The sequence below is a fragment of the Mizuhopecten yessoensis genome, unplaced genomic scaffold (genome assembly GCF_002113885.1).
Source record: "Mizuhopecten yessoensis strain PY_sf001 unplaced genomic scaffold, ASM211388v2 scaffold11171, whole genome shotgun sequence".
Lineage (NCBI taxonomy): Eukaryota > Metazoa > Mollusca > Bivalvia > Pectinida > Pectinidae > Mizuhopecten > Mizuhopecten yessoensis.
In genome coordinates, this window is record NW_018408915.1 from 1,277,546 (window position 1) to 1,304,529 (window position 26,984).

At 35.5% G+C, this 26,984-nt stretch overlaps 1 protein-coding gene and 1 long non-coding RNA gene across 10 annotated transcripts in view; both read left to right on the plus strand.

Annotated features, from left to right (window-relative positions):
- LOC110467332 (calcium-activated potassium channel subunit alpha-1-like) overlaps positions 1-9,414 on the plus strand; it is a 106,643-nt gene extending 97,229 nt beyond the window's left edge. For all 9 annotated transcript variants that reach the window (XM_021524432.1, XM_021524434.1, XM_021524435.1 and 6 more), the window contains 2 exons: positions 1,736-1,802; positions 4,923-9,414. In XM_021524432.1, coding sequence (XP_021380107.1) covers positions 1,736-1,802; positions 4,923-5,002 — 147 coding nt within the window. In that variant the 3' untranslated portion in view covers positions 5,003-9,414. The remainder of the gene's footprint in view (positions 1-1,735; positions 1,803-4,922) is intronic.
- Positions 9,415-11,530: 2,116 nt separating this feature from the next.
- LOC110467339 overlaps positions 11,531-26,984 on the plus strand; it is a 109,454-nt gene continuing 94,000 nt past the window's right edge. The window contains exons 1-2 of the long non-coding RNA XR_002464842.1: positions 11,531-11,582; positions 23,883-24,038. This is a non-coding gene — a long non-coding RNA (uncharacterized LOC110467339). The remainder of the gene's footprint in view (positions 11,583-23,882; positions 24,039-26,984) is intronic.

Here is a 26,984-nt window from a genome sequence, read left to right on the forward strand (position 1 = left end):
TAATAGACGTATGAATTGCATTTAATGCTGATGCACGATACATTCACCTTATGACTTGTTTCTTGATGCCAAACATTGATAAAAGTATCGAGTATCTGTATTTAAGGAGGGTATCGATAGCTTGCAAATGGTCTTCATCTGACAAATTTACCATAACCGATCGTCATGACATATAAACTTTTGTTCAGTTTATGTAAAATTACAATGTGCTAAAGACTTATATATAAATGTAGGATCTATACTTTCTTCCTGTCAGAATCCAGAATTATTTGTTTTAGATATTAACGTTCTATCTGTCTGAATTCAAAACTATCTAAAATATAACTACGATACATTTGGCTGTTAAGATTTCTTATTTAACTAAGGATATATAATAAATCTTATATTTGTTTCTTCAAACTATTCTCAATAAACTAATCGCAAATAAAATCCTTATCAGTATTTTTAATTAGCAAAAACACAAACTAGTAGTTATTTACTCTTTTGTGTCATCACATGAAAGGTTAAAAGGGTATTTTTCGAAGTAAGCAAATGACGTCAAAATTCAACGCATGGATTAAGATGAATTCAGGCCAATCTGTAGTGCATGTATTTTGAAACAAGAACGCATGGGTTTTCTCCTCTTTTGGATTTGGCAGACTTAACTTTTGTTGCCATGCAATAAACAAAACCTTAGACTCAAGCCAATAAAACCATTGCCTCCTAAATTGTGATGTTGAAACGTTTAATACATTAATTACAATAAAGGTATTGAACCAACGAACTTAAGCTGGGTAGATCGAATTCATTTCGTTGTTATTATGTATCATTTTAACTTTTATGTGTCTACTTCTAAAATCCCATTTTTGCAAATGTAAACTGTATTTCCATATTTGCATGCACTTTCAATAATATCGTTAATTATAGTTTGTTAAATATCATATTTCGCCATTTAACCGGTTTTACTAAATCAATATTTTTACTACTGTTCACGTTAAGTTTTAAGAAAGGTATGCAACCAAATGTAGAAAAGCTAACTCTCAGCACAAACATATATTATTAAGACAAAATATCGACTTGAACAAACACTTACATATATAACACATTTCCTGTTGGATTTCGTCTTTCTATAACGATTATATTTTTGTATCCCACCTCAAATGTTCTATTTCTTAAAGATCACATTTCCCCTAGATACCCGACACTAAATTAAATTGTCGACCCAACCTTGTTGTCCTGTTTCTTAAAAATCTGTATTTCCTTTGTTTTATTCATAAAGACATTATCTTGAAGAGGACAGACTAAATCGGATGTTGATATCAGATTCCCAACAGATACTTTTTAGCCTGATAACTAAATAATTATTTACATGTGCCTTCATGATACACTTATCTTTCCTAATGCATATAATATATATTCATATATATACGTATATATATATATATTGTCACCTTCATGTAGACAAGGCTGCTCGGTGTTTACACTAGTGCAGGACGTGACCTTTGACCTATGTTGACATTTATATATTAATTGGAAAAAATGACAAAAACATCTTTTGGTATATAAAAGGAAAAGTTGTAAAAATGAAGATCATTGTCGGAATTCAATTGAACAAAAAGACAAAGGATATAGTATTACTGCGAGAGGTCAGGATTTGTCACAATAGATCAACAGTTCACTTGCCCGTAAATGCCGTGCCATGTGACCATGTCTATATAACTTTACAATTTGTTATATTTTTCATTCTACTGTTTAGGTTTTTTGTCTTGTGCCATGCAATCTCTCACAAAGTTCCAATACCTCTTCAAGTCGGAATGAGAAAAGTAAGCCTACCTGAGTATATATCTATATACATAGCCTTTACAGTGTAAACAGTGTATAATGCTTGGCTGTCACCCGTGCTTCTACCGTTGTGGTGTTGTAATTAATTAGCTTTTTAGCATGTCTTCATGATGGTGGTGATGATGACGAGGATGAATGGTGAACACTGCATGCAGAAGAACATCTAATGCTATTGAACATTGCAGAAAATACAGATTTACTAATTAATATATCAAAATATATTTATCAAATAAGATGGCAGGACATTTTTGCTTTATTTATAACTCTACATATTGTTACTGGAGGTTTGTATGTGATCTCATTTCCGGTTGGTATTATGATCCTGTTCTGATATTTCATCTCAGTGTTAAATATCATCTTTTAATTACTTTGATATAACAGAATCTGTGTATGTTTTAGCAAATGATAAACAACTGTTTGTGATGCTGTATAAACTTCTCATTGCAAACATGAATGCAATTTATCATTGCAACATTTTCAAATATGACACCATTTATTGGCATGTTATTGTTTTAGCAAATATAGTTGCTCTGTTTGAGACGTAATATTCAATTTGATCCTGAGTACTATTTAGTTGGTTAGAACAACTTAACTTAACTTATATTAATACAGTTACTACTTTCGTTTCGTTTATACAAACTCTTTTTCCCCTTTGGCAATTTGTCTCCAAATGCACATGTTTATGTAATCAGAGCATTTGGTTTTTATATAATTACGTCACAAGATGGTAAAGGGCAAGGTTAATGTTAATTCATAATTTTTATATTTTAATAAAACATTGAAATTAAATTATATTGCACTTTTAGAAATTTGTTTATAGAATAATATGTTTCAATTGGTTTACAGTTTCATTTAATGGAAAGTTGATTGAATATATCATAGACGTTTCGTCGATATCGTTACTGATTACACTACATGTATTTCATGTTTATATTTGCATTGAAGGGACAGAAATTTGTACTACACATTATGTCACAGTTGTAGAGCCACGATTGTCAACATCCCTATGTACTATCGGTTTATTTTATGTTGCAGTATACATAGTGTAGGTGTATGACTGATTATTAAATAGCAAACGCCTGTACAATAAAATCTCGTGTAATGCCCCCATTTTGCGAGCACAATTTTGACGTTATAAAGGGGTTCGGTGATGTATTTGGATAGACGTATAAAACAAAATGAAAAAGGGACCTTGAAATGTAGCTAGGGGCAATACTTCGAGGTTTTACTGTATATGCAGCTAGACTAGTCGTTATAATATATATGAATTTGCAGAGTCGTATGTGCACAATGTATGTAAAGTATCAAGATACACCTAAAGTGATAGCAAAAACCGTAATATAACCTCAGAACTAATAACACTAATGCATAATGTAAGCAAAATGCGGTTTTACTCGGAGACCATTGAACAGAAAGAAAAAGACCGGGTGCTCCAGAAAAATTAAAATCAGGATAGTGACAACGAAAACAAAAGACACGCTAATGAGCATAATAAAAACGGTCGATATTCTCACAAAGAAAGTTATCACGAGAACGACCAGTGTCTCTTCTATTTATACCTTGTGTTGTAAGTTTGTCTGTTTGCAATCAACATAACACACACATCTTGATACTATGGGTAAGTCCGTGAATATCGACTCACTTGACTTGTAAACACCTTCGGTAATGGATACAGGGAAATTACTGTCAAGAAAGGGAAAGTAAGCAGCCGGAAAAACAGCATCGTTCCCCTTAACTTACCGTTTAGTAATTAATCCCTGTTGGTCATGTTCTAAGTAAAGATCGATGTAAGCAGTTGATGTCGCCTGTGCTGATACGTTTTTCCCAAAAATATTTAGCCTCACATGAAATTAAAAACAAGGAATGGGTAACATTTCGTCCCGATGGGTATGGCAAAAAAATATGAAATATTTTGCAAACGCACTCAACAAAGATATTGTCAACCAGGAATTCAATTATTCTGGTTGTTTTTTACAGATGACACAATCTTCAAAAATGCCAGATATTTTATACTGTCCTTGCTCTTGACAGTTTGCTACTTGTAACGACTCTTCGGCCGTCCAAATTTGTCCCATAAATATGTGTATATACATATCCTGATAGTTGCCTGTGTGGTTTTCTTCACTATTCCTTGCTCTACATGTTCTGTGGCATCTGAAGAAAACAAAGGTCCTCTGTTGCGGTAGCAATCTCGTTCTGATTCCGTTCAGTATCTTTGCCTAAAATTAAGCCACCCTGAGGTTTAAATGGCTGATCTGGCTTTAGACTTGCTTGCCATATGGAGCAGTGATTGGCAAACATGGGGCTGAATTTTGTAAATATATGTCTGAATATAAATAATCTGCTAATAATTCAGTACCAGTCGGAATGAAATAGTCTGCCGCCTCAAATAAATAATACCTCTGCTTTTATTGAAGAATTTCTCTTCTGTTTTGAAAACGTATAAAAATCCCTCGAGATTTATCATTCTCTGTAGGCTAGCTCACAAGTGACTGATCTCTTAAATTTGAGTTTCATTGAAATGGGCTGAATTGAGGTGCAAGTAGCTGTCAATTGTTTACGTCTGTCTGTTTTTGATCTTGTGGGTGACCTTGATGAGTTACATGTGAACTGTCCTGTCAATGCATGTTGTTGTCATGGTTACCAGTGTGAGCAACACGCGTCCATTGCTGGTGTGGTCTGTTGCATGCCGGGTAATTGTGGTGGTAGATTAGAGGTCACTTTCACCGCCATGATCACGAGTAGCCTATACATGTAATGGTCACGATTTATAAACATTGAATACTATAACTTAAGTTATCGTTATTGAAGGGAAATGGAAATAACGGATGAGTCCTTCAAGACGCTCCAAGTCAGAGTAAAAATATCGAAATGGCATTATTGCCCCTGCGTCTATCATTTGATGAATCACATACAAAGTATGCTATTAGTATTAATGGACATTTTGAATGAAATGTAAATGTATCGTTATTTTAGTTTCTTCCCTAGTTGTTTATGGGTAAAATTGTGCTGCTGATTAAAGAGTTATGTCAATAATTCTTTTAACAATATATTAAAAAAATGTTTGTTTCTTACACAATTTTCTACACTTTGTGTTTCAGGCATTTTGCCTAATGCCTTTCAATCAATCGGATCCCGGAAAAATACGAAGGCCGACATCAAGCAAGAGTCGTGTACATAGCAACGAGGTGGAGCAGCTTCAGTAGGTCATTAAAGGCACCATACGGAGCTGCTTAGGGTCAAAGAGTGCAGCGATTAGCAGTCACAACATCACAAATAATGAGCTGAACAGAGTAACGTTTGGAAGAATGTTGACTGTTGAAGAAAGATATATATTCATGAAAAAATCATAAGTCAGCTAATTGAGGTTGAAAAAATGATTTTGTTTTAATGTACCAAAGAAAAGATTGTTCAACCCATCGACTTGTTGACAGCGTACGCATTTCACTTCTTAATACTCAGTCGCAATCCTTCGGTTTTAAACGTTCTGTATGATTATGATAAGGTTGAACTGCTTTGTTCTTTATCATGAAGTGCAATATGTAATTTTTCATGTTAGAAGTGGAACATTGATTTTAAAAACTCTATGGTCAATTGAGATTGTTTGATATACCGTTACCCTATCTTAGAAATAATATAACATGAAAAACATCACCGATCCGGAAACTTTGTTTTACGAATTACACATTCGCTATATTCCATATGTAATATTGCTTGGTAGACCTATTGTGTACAAACGTGTCAAAAAGAAAGCAATTCATGAAACTATTAAGCTATTTTTACGACACGACAAGTTTTTGACAAGTTTTTTTTTTAAAAAGCAGAAGAATGAAAAAAACATATTATGGGAGTTTAAATGTAAATGATATTAAAAATACATGTATAGAAAATGAGATTATTTAAACAACACACATTTTCCAGTATTCAATTTTTCCCAATGGAAAAATTTGGTTTAACAGGAAGATTTTTCATGAAACATTGATATGTTTTAGTACAAAAGATGAAATAAAAAAAATTGTCTCAGAGGTTTTTTTTATCACTTTGTTGATATGCAATAATATTTGTTAAGATTGGTAAATATGAATATTTAGGTATTACATTTTTCTTTAAAGATAGCTGCATAATTTTCAAGAATTTTTTAAATATTAAAGATAGAATGTTTGATATTTCTGTGATACCAATAAGTGCTAAATGTAAAATCGAATCCGTATATATCTAATCAAAACATTACTCCATATGTTTTTGATAAATCTGGATTTCATCATATATCATAATGATGATAATGATAATAATGATATATGATTTTTTTTGCAAGATCAGTTTGCGATGATATGTTGTTGTTTTTTTACAATTTTACTGAACATCAAGAAAGGAAATCGCAAATCAAGTTAAACTTGCTTTACTGTTTCAAAATCCGCTCTGTTAGGTGTGGTCGGACGGCTGTGTTAAATCCGTATTTCTCTACAAAAAGTGTTTCCTCTCCTCTTTAATATATTTATTTTTTATTCTTTTATGTGTTTTTTTTTATTTAACTAAGCCACATTAATAAACGCAATAGCAAAGAAACTATCGGCTCTATTTTCAGCAGTTAGAAAACGCCCTTCATATTACACAAGGTGTTATTTTTTGTTATGCTTGAGGAGAGTTACTGATGTTTAATTACAAAACCACGTGGTAACTATAACAGTGTTATGATGAGATTTTAGGTAGTGCGTTGAATATTCTTTCTCTATACACTTGTTAATAAGCTGATATTTCATACTGTATAGCACGCTGGACTGTGTTATTTATTTTGTCAAATATTTTGCTTGGCATTTTCACATTGACTCATTGTTTATTTGTTGATGTGTTTCGAATGTATTATGGGCGTGTTCATACCATCCAATGAGAACTCAGATGATAAACTTAGATTGTGACAACGTAGTGGATTGGCTCTCCCAAGTCAAAGGTCATATGCAAATGTTGTTTTTTATTATGTATATCTATTTCCTGACTAGAAAAACAAACAAAATGTGTACTATTTTCAATGTGTGATAATGAAACATATTTATATTCAGTACAGTGTTAAGTTTCACCTGGGTAAAAGGGTGTTGTTCCTAGGGCAATTTATTAATTTCATGAATTTTCCGTTATCAGAATCTACGAAACAAAATTGACTTCTGAAATAGTATTTGATCCATTTGGGAACCAATTAAGAATTAAGTTAAACAAAAACTTATTTTACATGTAACATGATCATTCTATTTTCCTTGCATTATGTTTTGGCATGAACCAGAATGTGCAGTTAACTCGTATGCTTATTTTTCGGAGGAGTTTGGTTGACTTATAGCCTGTATTGTACAAATATTACACAGATATTTGATGGGAATATTGTACATACATCCTAGACACTGATGTGCAAAACTCCGCCGGCTAAATGGTCAAAATGTTTTCGTATCATTCCTTAAATATCTACGACTTTGCTCATGGTAATCAATATCAAATTGTAACCAATTCGATTCACTTTTACAAGTGTTTGAGGAAGTATCCCTGTGTTTGATCCATGTTTCTACTTGGTACCGATCTTTACCAATTTTTTCTACCTAAAATTTAAAATAAGTTCGCAAATAGCACAACTTGGCCACTGCTATTTGAATTTCTGTCGTTTTTAAACAAATATATTTTGCTTTTAATCATCTGCATCGAATATTTGTAGTTTGTTCTCATCCGTATAAACAATTCCCTAAGTATCAACGCAACATACCTAGCTGCGCAAATGGTTAGCATCATACAGGGAAGTAAACTTGCGAGAGACCGGCGTTATGCGCCGACTCTATTGTACTATCTTTAAGCAGTTGAAGTTCTATACAACACCGATCATAACCTTGAATAATTGTATTGTGATGATATCTGTGATATTTTTGCCCCATGGTTTACATTTATTTTTCTAAAATAAAATGTTGTGTTACGATAGAGAATACGTCTTAATATATTAATATTGTACAAAATTGTTGACTTCCTGTTTGTAACATGTTAGGAGTTTTTTAATCTGGATAATTTTTACGTTGTATCGAGAGCTTGTCGATATGGAATTATTGAGTAGACATTCTATGTTTTTCAATATACTAGATATTATATACTAAAAATACTACAGTCTTGTAACTATCGCCTACATTCCCATCCTGAATATAGATATAATTAAAATATGTAGAAAATCTGTAAACACCGTCGGATGTCTTCGGGAATTTCCGGAAGAGACGGAGAACTTTTCTATGCTTGCCGGAAAGGCCCGAATATGTCCGATTGTATACAATTTATGTTAAAGAATAGACTTAAAACTACTGTATACATAGTAATACTTGCGACAAAATTATTTCCCATGTTTTTGCGGTACGACAGTAACTCAAAAATCTAGAAAATTGCAAATTCAACCGGTTAGTTCGAGAGAGTAATACTGCGAGAATTTTAACGCTTAATACTGTACATTGAAAGTTTAAATAATTTTGTTTTTGTATTTAGAAATGATTTACTTTACTTACCGCTTGCAGATTGACGTCAGCTTAACTACCCTGTAGTATGTGTCTTGCTTATCCAATCGGTAATCGTTTTATAGGTGTGTTTTCCTTTATGGTTGATAAGTAATAAAAAAATGTCATAGAATTTGATGTTAATTTATTGTTATTTAAAATCCCAAACGGTTCATTTGCAGTTTTGATAAATGTGATTTTTTTTTATGCATGTAAAATAAATTTCGCTCATTTTACCATCACTGGTGTATTTGCTTAACTTCAGTATATCATTTTCATGTTATCGTGATTTTTTAAATATATGTTTTTAGTTAGGGAAATACGAAGATGCGACCTTATCTATATAACCACAGACTATACATAATTACAATTTTCCAGCGCGTTCTGTATACATTGTATATGTAAACGCCCGAGAACATTTAGTCATGATTGAATCATTGTGTCAAATGCATACTCCAGGAAAAATGTTCACAAAAATTATAGGATATACAGTATCTGATATCATTGATGAGCAAAAACATCAAATTATGTGTTTTATGTCCTTCGCAACTTTGTATGACGTACACTGATGTTTTTTAACGATTGATTAATTACTCGGTTCATCTAGTCAATTTCCTGTACAAAAACAAACTAACCATGGTACAAAATTTTTTTTTTGTTCAATCTGTTTCTCAAATTTAAAAGGGGAGGTAACTGACATTACAGAAGGGAGGGAGGTAACTATTTTGAATTTTAGTGACATTTTCTTTGCAAACGTAACTGATTATCTTGATATTTTTTTGTAAGTGGATAAGTTCAATTATAACTGTGTTGTATTTTTGATAGCAAACCTGTAGTATATTTTTGCAAACGTTTTTATAAGTTCTGGTTTTGAAGTTATTTGTCTGATTTCCGCGTCTTTTTCCGAGAAATGTTCGGGATTTAGTTTGGGTAGTTATAAAACCGGCGATGGCGAAGAAATTCAATTTTGTTCTGTAAGGATATCAGTTATAAACACTGACTGTTGTAATTTTTTATATTATATTTGAAATTCACAAGCTATGTGTAACCGTGCGTATTTCTGAAATAAATGATACTTTTATACTTACATATGTGTCTATTTTAATTGATCTTGATGGAATAACATTTGGTGAGTTGGGGAGGGGGATTAAAGTATTAATTAGGGTAGAGGAAGTTGTTTTATTCATTGAATGCACCCATGTCATATGTTTGTTTATCATATAATATGTACTGTGTTTATCCAGTGATCATACCCATGCAATATGACCTATCAACCCTGGGATTGGTGGAACATTTCAATTGTTTCAATTGTGACGTGCACGCCTTCCAAGGTTGCATGAAAATTGTCGTTTTACACGAATAAATGTCACAAATCTTGAGTCTGTGATAAAAAATATCTTACACTTGTTTTCATTTCATATGAAATTTATGAAACTTGTCACGAATGTTTCATTTTAGCTCGCCAGAGGCTCGCTAAATTGAAAAATTCTTAAACTCGTGTCATAAATCTCGTATTAAATGGAAACTCATGTGAGATCCTACATGACCTATTACGACGTCATCAAATGATTGTGACATGACGTCACATAATTCAAAATTAAGTCCCAATAGACAAAATGGCTGTAGAGCCAACATATCGGAATTCGAGACTTCCGGAATGATCAAGGAAAACTGTACTTTTAAGCAATATCCCCCCAAAAGTTATTTTTAATTTATAATAATCAGTCATAATGTTGGATGATAATGGAGAACGCAGAGAAATCCACGTAGTTGGGCTATATACTCGTTCTTTTCCATGTTAGGTCGGGGAATCCGGCTATCTTAATGTAGTCCGCTAAAACTGACCTTAATCGCAGGCTCAAAAATTCTGATCGGTCGCCTGTTTATGGTCAGCTATCGACTGCTCTTTAAAATGCGGGGATTGTCTTCGAAATCTGGCGACAGCGATTGTGAGAGTTATACATGTTTGTCAGAGAAAATAATCATACCTTTATTTCAGTTGATTCATTTCTCACTCCCTTGACTAGATGGCATGTCCGTACTCGATACAATATGGACTCTACATCGTTTTATTAAAATGAAGTGCTTTCGACTGCTCACATCGACAGCCATCTTGCGTACATCAATATGTATTGGCCAATCAGAATTTCTTCCGTCAAATCGACTTGTTGACAACAAAAACACGTGTACCAGTTTACCTTTTCCTCGCAATCGAGTTGTTTTCGTAATATAATGCTGACAAATGCTAAGAATATCAGAGTAATTTTGTTATTACTAATTATTGTGATAAATATATACCAATCAAACGAGCTTATTAGTTTGTGTCTGCTAAAAGATCACTGCGTAACCAATGTTTACATTTGATTATTTTCTCTGACAAACATGTATAACTCTCACAATCGCTGTCGCCAGATTTCGAAGACAATCCCCGCATTTTAAAGAGCAGTCGATAGCTGACCATAAACAGGCGACCGATCAGAATTTTTGAGCCTGCGATTATGGTCAGTTTTAGCGGACTAATCTTAATGATAAATGAGTGCGCTATCCACTGTGCCAGCCGAGTGCGCTATCCACTGCGCCACCCGATCAGCCTCAAACAGGATTTCGTGAGTGCGTGCGTGTGAGTGGGAAGAAAGCGTCCCAACCCCACCCCACCCCTGTCAGCCCTCGCATTAACGAAAGGTAAATTATAAACTTTTCTATAGCGACTTTTATTTCAGCAGACCCGTGTCCAAAATGGAAGGTATTTCGCCATGGATATTCAATCCATCCACCGTTCATTGCTCTTTATTAATATTATGTTCATTTTAAGAAGACGTTTCATTGCAGTGATATAGAATTTTACAACAAATATCGGATTCCCACATATCTGCGGTCCCTTACTGTACCCAAAATCAAGGGGATTTTACACGATGACTTGTGTTCGTGTTGACATATTTTTGGAGATTCTTTAGGCAAACAACCAAATCGAATCATTGTGCTTTATTAGCATTTTGACACATTTACACTGAACTGATATATACATGTACTATCCGTAAGACCTAATCAGCAATGTTAATGTTCATGATCTGCCTTCGTAAAAAACGAAAATCGAAATGTCCTGTAGGAGTTGTCGCTCTTTAATCATGACTACAACGTAAACGCTCCCAGTCGGAAACCTCTCGGGCTTTTTCCGATATATTTTCTTCTTGCAATACCGAATGGTTCCGATTAATGATCACATTGTCATGCAGTCTCGCGACGTGACAGATACTGGTACGTAAGTATTATAATGTTTAAAAACAAATGTGAAAACAACATTTATAGAAAACTGTCTGAAATATTAGCTATGTGTTACAGCTGCACAGTAAAACATAGTACTTGATTCAACTTTACCGGGATATACTCATAATGCATGAATATTTACTATCCACTTTTTACCAGGATCTTGGTTAGTCAAAACACGATATATCATGGTGATACAAGACATTGCACGGTGATACAAGGCATTACATGGTGACACAAGACATAACATGGTGATACAAAACATAACATGGTGATACACGACATAACATGGTGATACACGACATAACATGGTGATACAAAACATAACATGGTGATACAAGACATTACATGGTGATACAAAACATAACATGGTGATACAAGACATAACATGGTGATACAAGACATAACATGGTGATACAAGACATAACATGGTGATACAAGACATAACATGGTGATACAAGACATAACATGGTGATACAAGACATAACATGGTGATACAAGACATAACATGGTGATACAAGACATAACATGGTGATACAAGACATAACATGGTGATACAAGACATAACATGGTGATACAAGACATAACATGGTGATACAAGACATAACATGGTGATACAAGACATAACATGGTGATACAAGACATAACATGGTGATACAAGACATAACATGGTGATACAAGACATAACATGGTGATACAAGACATAACATGGTGATACAAGACATAACATGGTGATACAAGACATAACATGGTGATACAAGACATAACATGGTGATACAAGACATAACATGGTGATACAAGACATAACATGGTGATACAAGACATAACATGGTGATACAAGACATAACATGGTGATACAAGACATAACATGGTGATACAAGACATAACATGGTGATACAAGACATAACATGGTGATACAAGACATAACATGGTGATACAAGACATAACATGGTGATACAAGACATAACATGGTGATACAAGACATAACATGGTGATACAAGACATAACATGGTGATACAAGACATAACATGGTGATACAAGACATAACATGGTGATACAAGACATAACATGGTGATACAAGACATAACATGGTGATACAAGACATAACATGGTGATACAAGACATAACATGGTGATACAAGACATAACATGGTGATACAAGACATAACATGGTGATACAAGACATAACATGGTGATACAAGACATAACATGGTGATACAAGACATAACATGGTGATACAAGACATAACATGGTGATACAAGACATAACATGGTGATACAAGACATAACATGGTGATACAAGACATAACATGGTGATACAAGACATAACATGGTGATACAAGACATAACATGGTGATACAAGACATAACATGGTGATACAAGACATAACATGGTGATACAAGACATAACATGGTGATACAAGACATAACATGGTGATACAAGACATAACATGGTGATACAAGACATAACATGGTGATACAAGACATAACATGGTGATACAAGACATAACATGGTGATACAAGACATAACATGGTGATACAAGACATAACATGGTGATACAAGACATAACATGGTGATACAAGACATAACATGGTGATACAAGACATAACATGGTGATACAAGACATAACATGGTGATACAAGACATAACATGGTGATACAAGACATAACATGGTGATACAAGACATAACATGGTGATACAAGACATAACATGGTGATACAAGACATAACATGGTGATACAAGACATAACATGGTGATACAAGACATAACATGGTGATACAAGACATAACATGGTGATACAAGACATAACATGGTGATACAAGACATAACATGGTGATACAAGACATAACATGGTGATACAAGACATAACATGGTGATACAAGACATAACATGGTGATACAAGACATAACATGGTGATACAAGACATAACATGGTGATACAAGACATAACATGGTGATACAAGACATAACATGGTGATACAAGACATAACATGGTGATACAAGACATAACATGGTGATACAAGACATAACATGGTGATACAAGACATAACATGGTGATACAAGACATAACATGGTGATACAAGACATAACATGGTGATACAAGACATAACATGGTGATACAAGACATAACATGGTGATACAAGACATAACATGGTGATACAAGACATAACATGGTGATACAAGACATAACATGGTGATACAAGACATAACATGGTGATACAAGACATAACATGGTGATACAAGACATAACATGGTGATACAAGACATAACATGGTGATACAAGACATAACATGGTGATACAAGACATAACATGGTGATACAAGACATAACATGGTGATACAAGACATAACATGGTGATACAAGACATAACATGGTGATACAAGACATAACATGGTGATACAAGACATAACATGGTGATACAAGACATAACATGGTGATACAAGACATAACATGGTGATACAAGACATAACATGGTGATACAAGACATAACATGGTGATACAAGACATAACATGGTGATACAAGACATAACATGGTGATACAAGACATAACATGGTGATACAAGACATAACATGGTGATACAAGACATAACATGGTGATACAAGACATAACATGGTGATACAAGACATAACATGGTGATACAAGACATAACATGGTGATACAAGACATAACATGGTGATACAAGACATAACATGGTGATACAAGACATAACATGGTGATACAAGACATAACATGGTGATACAAGACATAACATGGTGATACAAGACATAACATGGTGATACAAGACATAACATGGTGATACAAGACATAACATGGTGATACAAGACATAACATGGTGATACAAGACATAACATGGTGATACAAGACATAACATGGTGATACAAGACATAACATGGTGATACAAGACATAACATGGTGATACAAGACATAACATGGTGATACAAGACATAACATGGTGATACAAGACATAACATGGTGATACAAGACATAACATGGTGATACAAGACATAACATGGTGATACAAGACATAACATGGTGATACAAGACATAACATGGTGATACAAGACATAACATGGTGATACAAGACATAACATGGTGATACAAGACATAACATGGTGATACAAAACATAACATGGTGATACAAGACATAACATGGTGATACAAGACATAACATGGTGATACAAGACATAACATGGTGATACAAGACATAACATGGTGATACAAGACATAACATGGTGATACAAGACATAACATGGTGATACAAGACATAACATGGTGATACAAGACATAACATGGTGATACAAGACATAACATGGTGATACAAGACATAACATGGTGATACAAGACATAACATGGTGATACAAGACATAACATGGTGATACAAGACATAACATGGTGATACAAGACATAACATGGTGATACAAGACATAACATGGTGATACAAGACATAACATGGTGATACAAGACATAACATGGTGATACAAGACATAACATGGTGATACAAGACATAACATGGTGATACAAGACATAACATGGTGATACAAGACATAACATGGTGATACAAGACATAACATGGTGATACAAGACATAACATGGTGATACAAGACATAACATGGTGATACAAGACATAACATGGTGATACAAGACATAACATGGTGATACAAGACATAACATGGTGATACAAGACATAACATGGTGATACAAGACATAACATGGTGATACAAGACATAACATGGTGATACAAGACATAACATGGTGATACAAGACATAACATGGTGATACAAGACATAACATGGTGATACAAGACATAACATGGTGATACAAGACATAACATGGTGATACAAGACATAACATGGTGATACAAGACATAACATGGTGATACAAGACATAACATGGTGATACAAGACATAACATGGTGATACAAGACATAACATGGTGATACAAGACATAACATGGTGATACAAGACATAACATGGTGATACAAGACATAACATGGTGATACAAGACATAACATGGTGATACAAGACATAACATGGTGATACAAGACATAACATGGTGATACAAGACATAACATGGTGATACAAGACATAACATGGTGATACAAGACATAACATGGTGATACAAGACATAACATGGTGATACAAGACATAACATGGTGATACAAGACATAACATGGTGATACAAGACATAACATGGTGATACAAGACATAACATGGTGATACAAGACATAACATGGTGATACAAGACATAACATGGTGATACAAGACATAACATGGTGATACAAGACATAACATGGTGATACAAGACATAACATGGTGATACAAGACATAACATGGTGATACAAGACATAACATGGTGATACAAGACATAACATGGTGATACACGACATAACATGGTGATACAAGACATAACATGGTGATACAAGAAATTACATGGTGATACAAGACATTACATGGTGATACACGACATAACATGGTGATACACGACATAACATGGTGATACAAGACATAACATGGTGATACACGACATTACACAGTGATACAAGACAGTAAACGGTGATACACGACATTACACAGTGATACAAGACATTACATGGTGATACAAGACATGACATGGTGATATACGTCATTACATGGTGCTACAAGACATGACATGGTGATACAAGACATTACACGGTGATACAAGACATTACACGGTGATACAGGACATGACACGGTGATACAAGACATAACATGGTGATACAAGACATTACATGGCGATACAAGACATTACATGGTGATACAAGACATGACATGGTGATACAAGACATGACATGGTGATACAAGACATTACACGGTGATACAAGACATTACACGGTGATACAAGACATTTCATAGTGATACTCGTCATTACATGGTGATACAAGACATTACATAGTGATACACGTCATTACATAGTGATACACGTCATTACATGGAGCTACAAGAAATTACATGGTGATACAAGACATTACATGGTGATACACGACATTACATGGCGATACAAGACATAACATGGTGATACAAGACATTACACGGTGATACAAGACATAACATGGCGATACAAGACATTACACGGTGATACAAGACATTACACGGTGATACAGTACATTACACGGTGATACAAGACATAACATGGCGATACAAGACATTACACGGTGATACAAGACATTACACGGTGATACAAGACATAACATGGTGATACACGACTTTACATGGTGACACAAGACATTACATGGTGATACAAGACATGACATGGTGATACACGTCATTACATGGTGATACAAGACATAACATGGTGATACACGACGTTACATGGTGACACAAGACATTACACGGTGATACAAGACATTACATGATGATACACGACATTGTAATGAGCAATTTTAGTGTTTACCTGTCGATTGCTGTGACTTTAAAGGTTATTTACCCTCAAAAACAGGATCGTATCCAAAACAATTATTTTTATAGTATAATAGTTGTGTAAAAACTGAGTTTGATATTTGACGGGGTCCCTTCGTAACGTTTATGACCCAGAAAGCCCGAAAGCATATTGCCTGGTTTATAAATACACCCATACAATATGATTATAACATATTTCTGTCATGTTTAATTGAACAATTATGTTTTTAAACGGCGATAAACCTTTTTTATTAACCCGGAAAAGAATATTGTCATTTTTATGTTGACGGCGTTACGTGTCTGACGGGTCTCTGTATTACATGTAACTGTATCAGTGATGAAATTGTTTCATTAAGGATCCTTGCTCCCTACTCGCAAAGCACAAGAGAAGTCCACCGTCAACTAATTTATATTTATAATTCCGCTTCGAACGAAGTCCGGCCAATATTCGCTTTGTTTGTCGGTCCAACCTTCAAATGTAACTTTGGTTTCCGGGGCATATTTCAGCCACTGTTTTTATGGACACCATGGGAAAGTGGTGTGTTACATTCTAAAACCAAGTAACAATGACCTTAATGTAACCTTTAACCATGACCTGAAATAATAAAATATCGTATAATACATGTTTCGGAAGCATATTGCAGCCACTGTTTAATGAGTGGGCTTCATAAGTTGTAGATTTGCGGCAAACGGGGGTTATCTGCAAAGTCTTCGTTCGAGTTTCTCTTAACATAGAGTAACCTCCCCTTATTTTTGACTTGGTAAAACTGTAGTGGAACAGGGCCAGGAACGAATCGCTGATTAGGACGCTCAGTCGGTTAGAGTGGCTAGCTACACTGTGATCAGGGTTCGAATCTTCATCTGGCTCTGTTTTTTTTTTTTTTTTTTTTTGCTTACAGAACATACGTTTATGTTGCTGTTGTTGTTATTTTCATTATTTCGTCATTCTTTTTTTTTTCTTGAAAGTTCCACGGGGTATAAGTAATAAGAAGATGTATAGAGATCCTTAATACTTAATATTTCTTGCGTTGGTAATATAGTTATTATTTCGAATCCAATCTCATTCGGATATGGAATTCAAGATATTTTTTTAGATATAGATTAATATACGATATTCCGATTATTCATATTTAATTTTTATATCTAATGGATTTTTTAACGACTTTGCCGCGTCAACATACATGTACATTGTACCTGTAGCTCTGTCTGCCTACTGTCAAGATGACCGATCGATGTGGCCGAAAGGAGCATTATATGCAAAAATCATGATTATGGCTCCAGGTATGGAATGATACATGTGTATCTCGGCCTTTGTGTACTGTTTTTATAGCACTTTAAACGTTGTTGTTCTGCGTCCATGTCTGTACTGTGATGTACAGTAGAGCCTCTACTAAGAGTTGTCGTTCCTTCCACTTAACCTTCACCAATCGGCAAACTTCGGATGACTCCGCTACGCTCTGAGCCACCCGAGAAATTCCGGGCGTTACCTTCACCGCTGTCGGAAAATCCGTCGGCACTCTCCGTGTTTCTCGTCTACGGAAAGTGCCCACGGCTACATGTCGTTATCCATGGCAAAACGTTTTTTTGACATTTCTCAGTCATTTTGTAAAGTACAATGTAGAAGACACAGATTTTATCTTCATCTTAGTTAAATGTATGCTTTCTTTGATGTTAATAAACAATTCAATATTTTCATGATTTTTTAAGATCTCAATAACCGCGGAATCTTTCACAACAAAGCGGAGTTATGCAATATACTGAGGCTGGTAGTGACAGATATAGATTGTTCTGCCTAGAATCCCGACATTTTGTCGTTGACAACTTGTCCCAAAGAATTTGTCTAAGGACCCCTGTCCCACAGCATGCAACGCGTTAGATAATTCTACATCTTCTTAATTTGGCTGTAAGTTAAAGAGTACCTGGTACTACCACCATGTTAAACTATATCATTACCGTTGTCACTATTTTGAGATATTTGTTCAAGTCTTTTTTAAAAAGACGTTTTCAATAAAAAAAAAAAATCTCTGTTTACACAAGTAATTTTGTTTCGTTTTTTTTTTCTGCTAATGGAAATTTAAAGAGACATTAATAAATCAGTGAATTTTCTGCAGACATTGTAACAGATCAATTTTTTTCTATACTTTCGTTTCTAACCCCGTTTCTACGACTTACTTTGCATTCGTGACTTTTTTGACACAGCCCTACCGTTGCCAATTTTTTCTACCGTGGGGCCCTGTTATGGCAATGGGTCGTTAAGACATAATTTAATAACAATATGTTTTGCCTTTGAACTTGGTAATATTTACCACTAACGTACATATAATGCTGATTAATGTCTTCGTCAATTACTACAATTGATTTTAATTTGATACCTCTCGGAATTTCTTAATTGATTAAATAAATATGAATTTTAAGTATCCTTGTCCCACCGCAGCATACTGAAGAATTCAACATATAGTTACCACCACTTAATTTCATGTGTACGCCCCCGCCATACAATGGGGGGGGGGGGGGGGGGGGGGGGCATATATTGTTGCCCATGTCCGTCCTGTCCCGTCCCGTCGCGTCGCGTCCCGATTCAATGTAAACACTTAGCAACTCCATTCTTTCACAGATTTTGGTCAAACTTTATACAAATGTCAAGTATGAGTATACTTCGGACATCGTTGTGTTTCAGGGTTCCAAGGTCAAAGGCCAAGGTTACACTTGCTATATATAGAAAATCATTATCTGATTCAATTTCAACACTTAGCAACTTCATTCAATATGTTATGGAGATGGTAATAACATACAGAAAAAAAACCATATGAATATTAAAATCAACTTATCAACTTTAAGTGTAGTACCACCTTGTGTGTGTGCATGTTTCAGGGTATCAAGATCAAAGTGGTTGTAACTTTTTATAGAACACTGAAACTAATTTCACATGGCAGCAGGGGCATTTATGTCTTGTTTTAGTCTAGTTTTATATAACTGTAGCATGACTGAGCCGGGGTACTACCGTCTACCAGGTAATTCAGTTGGTTAGCGCTAAAACACAAAACTGTTGTTGACGTTTTTATATTTATTTCATCTTTAATTGTTTTATCGTAAGCTTTTTTCATGGACAAATAGCAATGCATAGTTAAGAGTTTTTGGCAGTGGTACGGGGATCCTTAAAAAAAGTCTAGCCATAGTGACGGAAAAAAGTATCCTGTAATTAATAGTAATGAAGTGGTGCGGGGCACGTGCTACCTTATGTTTTCACGTTTAGGTCAGTTATGGTCAAAATGCTGCAGTTCAGATCACACGAATTTATAGGTGTATGTGTCTTTATAACAAGAACATGCATGTTACACGACATTTTTGTGACCTTGACTTTGACCCTTACCCATGTGACCTTGCTTTCATTCTTAAGTGTGGGAGCGGGACATTGTGTGTCATACACAGACACATGTCTTGCTATTGGTAGAGTGGTTATTACTTATTTGTAGACTTTAATGTAAAAAAACGTCACCGTATGATAATGTGGTTGGTAACATCCAAAAACAATACACCCTTAGCTTTCTGCTCGGGGATTGAGAGAAGCATGTACATGCTGCATGTATTGCTCACGTTTCATGTTGTATGTTTTGGGATTCGCTTTCGTGTCATTTATAAGTCTGCTGCACCCATTGCAAAATTTGGGATCTTTATAATTTGTCTCTACCTCTAGCTAAATTTTGTTTCCTAGCTCTTTGCTTGGTAATACCTCAATTTTGGTTTTAGATTTTAACGTTCGCCCTGGTGAGAAAGGCAATGGGTTCTGTTCCTAGCTTTGACATACATGTATGTGTATCAAAGTCCATATAAGAGTGGTCTGAGTGGTAGTTGTTATTTCCTGTTTAACGTTCAGCATTTAAGGTAATGTGACCAGGTGAAATACTTGAGTGCCTTCGGCATGGTATTTCAGTGAGGTAGCACTCTAAAGTCGGCATCAGATCCGCGCTATCGCATGGAGGCAAGCACACCAATATACCTGCGTTTTCCAGCTTATATTAATCACTTTTCTTTGCCCGAATGAAAGCACGCGGAGGGTCTAATTGTGGGAGGAAACTCGAATACCCGGAGCAATCCAACGTGGTCGGGCAGGTGACCTAATACCTTTTCACCTCCGATCGCGGAATCGAACTCCGGTCGTCTTCGTGAAAGGCAAGTGCTCTCTCCACTTCGCCACCCGACCAACGATTGCAGTTCAATTAGAATGGTTTGAAACCGGAAACTAAAAAAGCCTATCGCAGAATCCATCTATGGATGGTTTTATAAAAAAAAAATAGATGTCAGCAAAATTTGGACTATGTCCGTCTATTCCTGCGGGCATCATTACCACCAAACAGCTAAAGTGACCTTTAACAGAGGTCCCTCGGGTCGCTGCACGTTTCTAATTTTGTGACATTTTTTCCATATTTTGCTAGATAAAGATACGATTAACACAATTTACGCAAATCTAATACGTGTTACTGTCAGATACGTTCATCTAAATATAATCTGTCAAACCATTTATTCTAATTCCGATCCCGTATCTCTGTCAACAGTGTCGTTGACACGGGGGCGTTAAGTTCGAAACAACAGACGGCCAGAGGCAAGCACTCCATTCACCCCTTTACCCATCGACAATCATCGATCTCGCAAGCAGGTACATGTAATTGAAGGTACTGTAATACAATAAAAATCCCACGATAGTGTCATTTTATAACCAAAATAAGGACGTTATTCCCCATTAATCAATCAATATGTACGACAGAAGTTGAGCAAGGTTTTGATTAACGTAATATGTACTCCAGTTTTAATAGCATTCAAACTGTCAAAACAATGAAAGTGTTATCATTTTCAAAATTAGTGTCAAAAGCTAGTGATTCAAATGCTTACACATGGGAATATGTGAGAGAAAAAATAAAAAGAATAAGGGTCCCTTGCATATTTTCTTTTGCTTATTTGATACAAAAACTGGGTTAAAGGGACCACTGAAAAAATGAAAAAAGAAAGTTTTCTGTTTTTTTAAATAGTTGTATCAGAAAGGATATTGAAGTAATGATTATTTATATTTTACGATCGATCCGGAGAGGAAGTTTTGCGGAGTGTCGGATCCGGATTATTAAGTAAACATTAATCCGGTTTCGCCGGCGATGTTATTCCGAGTTCTTATCTAATTTGGATTACCAGATCTTAAGCTAAGTTTATTATACCGGTACAGGATCATTTAAGATCCTCTACACCGGACTCAAATATACAATAATAGCAATACATTAAATAAATAAATTGTGACAACTGTTCCAATTTCTATTGAATTTCGGACTTACAATTATATAAAAAAAAATAAAAAAAATCCAAATACTTATTTAATCTGTTTTTGAAAGAATTAACTGTTGGTGCCGAGTCAAAACGTTTTTTTCCCTGATATCCAGTTTATAATGCTGTAGAAACATCTTTTTCGAAGGTCTTCTTGTCTCCTGTCTTTGGACCTTGTCCCCTGTCTTTGGACCTTGTCCCCTGTCTTTGAACCTTGTCCCCTGTCTTTGGACCTTGTCCCCTGTCTTTGGACCTTGTCGTTCCAGCGTTTAAGAAAACCCGCTGCCTTGCTATCACAGATATTGCTCGTTAGTCTAAATGCTTCGATCATAGTCCACCTGATCCTTCTGAAGGCCAGTGTTGGTTATTTCAGATGGCCAATGAACTTGGTGGCCTTAATTCTAAGCAAATAGTAGTTTTCGAGGTAAGGGCGTATGGATAGCCATTAGAAATAGATAGTAAGGAATCATCTATTCAAGATTTAGTTGTTGCCGATGCAGAAAGCTGAACAAAGCTAACATTTGCTGCACCATATGGCCCATCCTCGCTAGCCAAGGGTTAGTGAAGAGTAGGTAGATCGTACCGGATCGTAACCCTTGGCTAGCGAGGATGCATATGGCTATTTTGTCCATTTAGGATTCATCAGTGATACTTAAGGTCAAAATGATGAAAAGTCTTGGTCTGAAATGTTCCGAAACACATGTAAAAAATACCTCGAAAGGGAAAAGATGTCTTATAAAATCCTTTTGTTGCGTTATTTAAAATCTTTAACTTAAAGCTGTCACTGCCAGTTAAAAAGCTTTCAATTGAGATTTTTTTTTAAAGTTTATTTTCTGGTTTTGAGATGTTCCCCAATGGCTGTTTCTTCCAGCTTTCGCATCTAAGGAAGCGCTAATATTTTAGTTTGTACTTGCTTGGTAACGAGTAAGGTTCTCCCTGGGTATAAAAAGCGCATTACCCGTCAAGCCGGTTATCATTTGTTCAACATCTGCGCAAGGTGACACTACCATAAATACATCACTTTCAAGATTTCGAACCAACATGTTTTCTCAGAACAGTTGAATGAAATCGAAATGGCAGACATCAAAAATATAATTTATCTAAAGAAAATTGGAAATATTGGTAAAATACGACCAATTACAGTATCGTATGTACATTCAAAGCTTAAGCTTTTCAGATGAAAGCATTTTAGGTGAAAGATAGGAATGCCATATATATATATAAACTTTATGTCGTTTTAAAAAAGTATGTAACAAGTACAACTTATATTGATCATTCTTGTTGACCCGGATGTTAGCGCGCGGGTGGTCTGTAAGTGGGAGTAAACCGGAGTACCCGGGATAAACCCACGTATTCGGACAGGAAACCCATTGCCTCTTCACATCTGATCGGGGAGTCGAACCCCGGTCGTCTTTGTGAAAGGCGAGTTTGTAATCTACTACGTCACACGACCACCCCAATGTATGCCATTTTGAACCGGATATTTTACTACCTACATGTATGTGATGAACAATGTAGATACGCTATAGGCAAAACATAGTAGTTTGTGTCATTATTTATTGTTTTCAGGTTCAGGTTTATTTCGACCATGACCTCCGACCTCTGACCCGGATGAAATTGTTTCCAATGTTTCCGCGTGCAGACTAGAGGATTGTTTCAAGAACAGGGCCAACATACGGTTTTCGAGCTTTGATATCTTACTCCCTAACAGTGGTCCTGGTCAAGGTAAGAGGGAATTTTGGTTGCCATACATGTATATTCAAAACTCTTTAACAACACCCGAGTCGGTCACAACGTCCATCTCCGAGAAAGCGCGGAATCGGATTAAGTCTTGTTGGGGAGTTAGCCGAGACGCTACGATTACTTCCAAATGTGATCAGGGTAAAACAACCGGTTTACAACATACATAGAAAATCATGAAAGCATGATTTTCTGAAGGGCCAAGCCCCGCTTGTCAAGAATCGAATTGAGTCCTTTTTCCTGGATGTACGATCCTAACTATAGTGTTTTTTATACAATCTAGTTTCCCGGACTCTTTGAGTAAATTACAGCATGGATGAAAGTCGGAAAGGTCTCGTGACAGCTCCGGGTTATGTCCCATATTACATGTAAAAAAAAAAAAACTTGTTGAATAGCATAATAACAATATTCTGTGATATTTGTTTACCATTGTTTGAATTGAGCGGAATTACAAAGATTCCGATATACATGAATGAAGTGATTTACTATGGTAGCTATAGAATAGAATTTAGCCTGCCAGGTTCGGGGCCGAGTGAACTTTTGACTTGCATGTGATGACCAGGGCCCGATAACTATATAGTGATTATACTTTGTGGTCGAGAACTGTCGAGTCTTATGTTATCAACTAATCTCTTACACGGTCTGGACATTATATATCAAATATCTCCTACGAAACCTCCCACGAACTTTAAAAATAATCGTGACAGAAGCTCCTAGCGTCTCCGGAGCAGTAATCGGAAGCTAATCACATGGTGATTATACTTGCCTTATTTTCTTAACTTTATTATCATTTGTTGTATAATCTTGAGTCTTAGTGACGTTAAAATCTGATTCAATGATTTCTGAAACCTCGATCTCGGCGCCCACGATTTCGCACTTCTATTTATAGCTGATTCCAAACAAACGATGCATACGGGTATTTTTTTGTCATTTCCCCTGAACAGCGAATTTCGGATTGAGATCGCACAGTTTCGTGACAGCACGGATTGAAGAATAAATACGAAAACAAGGGTGTTTTCAAAACCAAAATAAACATTTTAGAAATAAAAAGATGAATGGATTAAGTTAATAACAGCTACAAGCTGGCAGATAAAATTGTTGACGTACAGAACAGGGGCAATTACTCTCGCTCAATCGAACTGTTTACTCGTAACTCAGACCTATCGGGGAGATTTATATCTGCGTAATGGATCCACGTAACTACCAAATCAAAATGGCGGCATCGCAAGTCGTGCAATTTACATTAACTGTAAAATAGCAATCACTAATCTGCCCCCTTGGTGACCGCAGGTGACAGACTGGCATTTTTACGATAACTGAGCGTCCAGCTGATAAGTATTATGTCCCCGATAGCTCTTTGTGCAGCTAGACAGATCATATTAGTTCAAAACGAGGCCAGCTACCACGGTCCCTTGTGCTTCGCTAATTCCGAAGATATCATGTTTGATAATGTAGAATGGCGAAATGGCAGCATTCATTAATTTTTATGAAAAGTGTTCGCAAGCTACATAATCCCATCCGTCTAGAGAAATGTGAGGTTTTTTAATGGGCAGCAATTACAAATCAGGATCTTCTGTAGGTAAGGGGTATTTTGACTGAATGAGGAGGTGGATGTCCAAAAACGACGAGTTGCTAAAGTACAGATGTACTAGCCACTCATGGCGTTGGAAGTGATGTTCATGAAAAGGAGAGTGGATAACAAAATTTAAATGCGAGTTCCTTTAATTCATTTATAATTATTTAAAATGTATTTCACCATTGTTTACTTCGAATTACACACAGTTCAAATTATTTAACTAACTGCAAGGATTTGACTTTGTAGCGCAGTTGTTAAAACATTCGCGAGATGTTTAATTTCGCGAGTGGCTATCTTCGTGAATTGAATTTAAAATAATTAATACAAAGACGGCTGTCTAGAGAAACCAGCCAAAAGAAGATTAGACAAGAGCAGGGATAACAGATAGAGATCCAAAATATTGTAATGGGGGCAGCGAATCAAATGTTTGTCTGACATGTCCCCTGAACAGGACACGCAGAGGAAAAACTAGGAGCATCTTACGATCATGAAGTGGTATACAACAGGTCCATCGTTTGTTTCTACAAAAGCAGGAGACACAGTAAGCCACCAATTCTGTAGAGATTCGAACATAAATCGCCTCTTACGATCATGCAGTGGGATAAAGCAGGTTCATTGCTTGCTTCTACAATAGCCGGAGACATAGTAAACCACCTATTCCGAAAACGTTTTCACATTAGTCGCCTCTTACGAAGGCCAGAACCTGCACAGGTTATGTCACATTTAGATAGAAACATATAGAATGACATTTGTTTCGAACAATTATTTCCTATGTTAACTGAAACAAGATTCATCTGGATGTGATTTTGTTTTGCGAACTCAAATGCTACCGAGGTATCCTTACATCTTTTCTTTAGATTATTATATATATCACAATGCTAAATTCCTAGTCTTGTCTCGGCAAACAAATCTGTAAAAATAGAAATGAAGATTCAACCATCTTTCATCTGGTTATGTAAAGTTAATATGTTCTTTGTAATTGTCACATTTCTCTAAGAGATGCTGCATGGTAAGAACCACCAACAATCTTTAACGACGTTTTGGAAAGGCCATGGATTGTTCTTAACTTACAATACATGTATGGCCTTTTAACCTGATAGTCTGATCAGCTGGTCAATTTCCAAACCATTTGAGAAACATCTTGCAATTTTCACGTTTTTTGTTTTGATATTTTGTAAGCACAATTTTGTTTTGTCGTCAACTATTCTGAACACTATGTATTTTCAGTATTTAAGATATTAAAGTAAAATTTGAAGATTTATATTTAATTGTCCTTAGGCTTTTTTATGTACCAAGATTGGCAAAAATAGGTTTACTCTGGTAGTACAATGTAAGGAAAATACAAGGACGCAAGG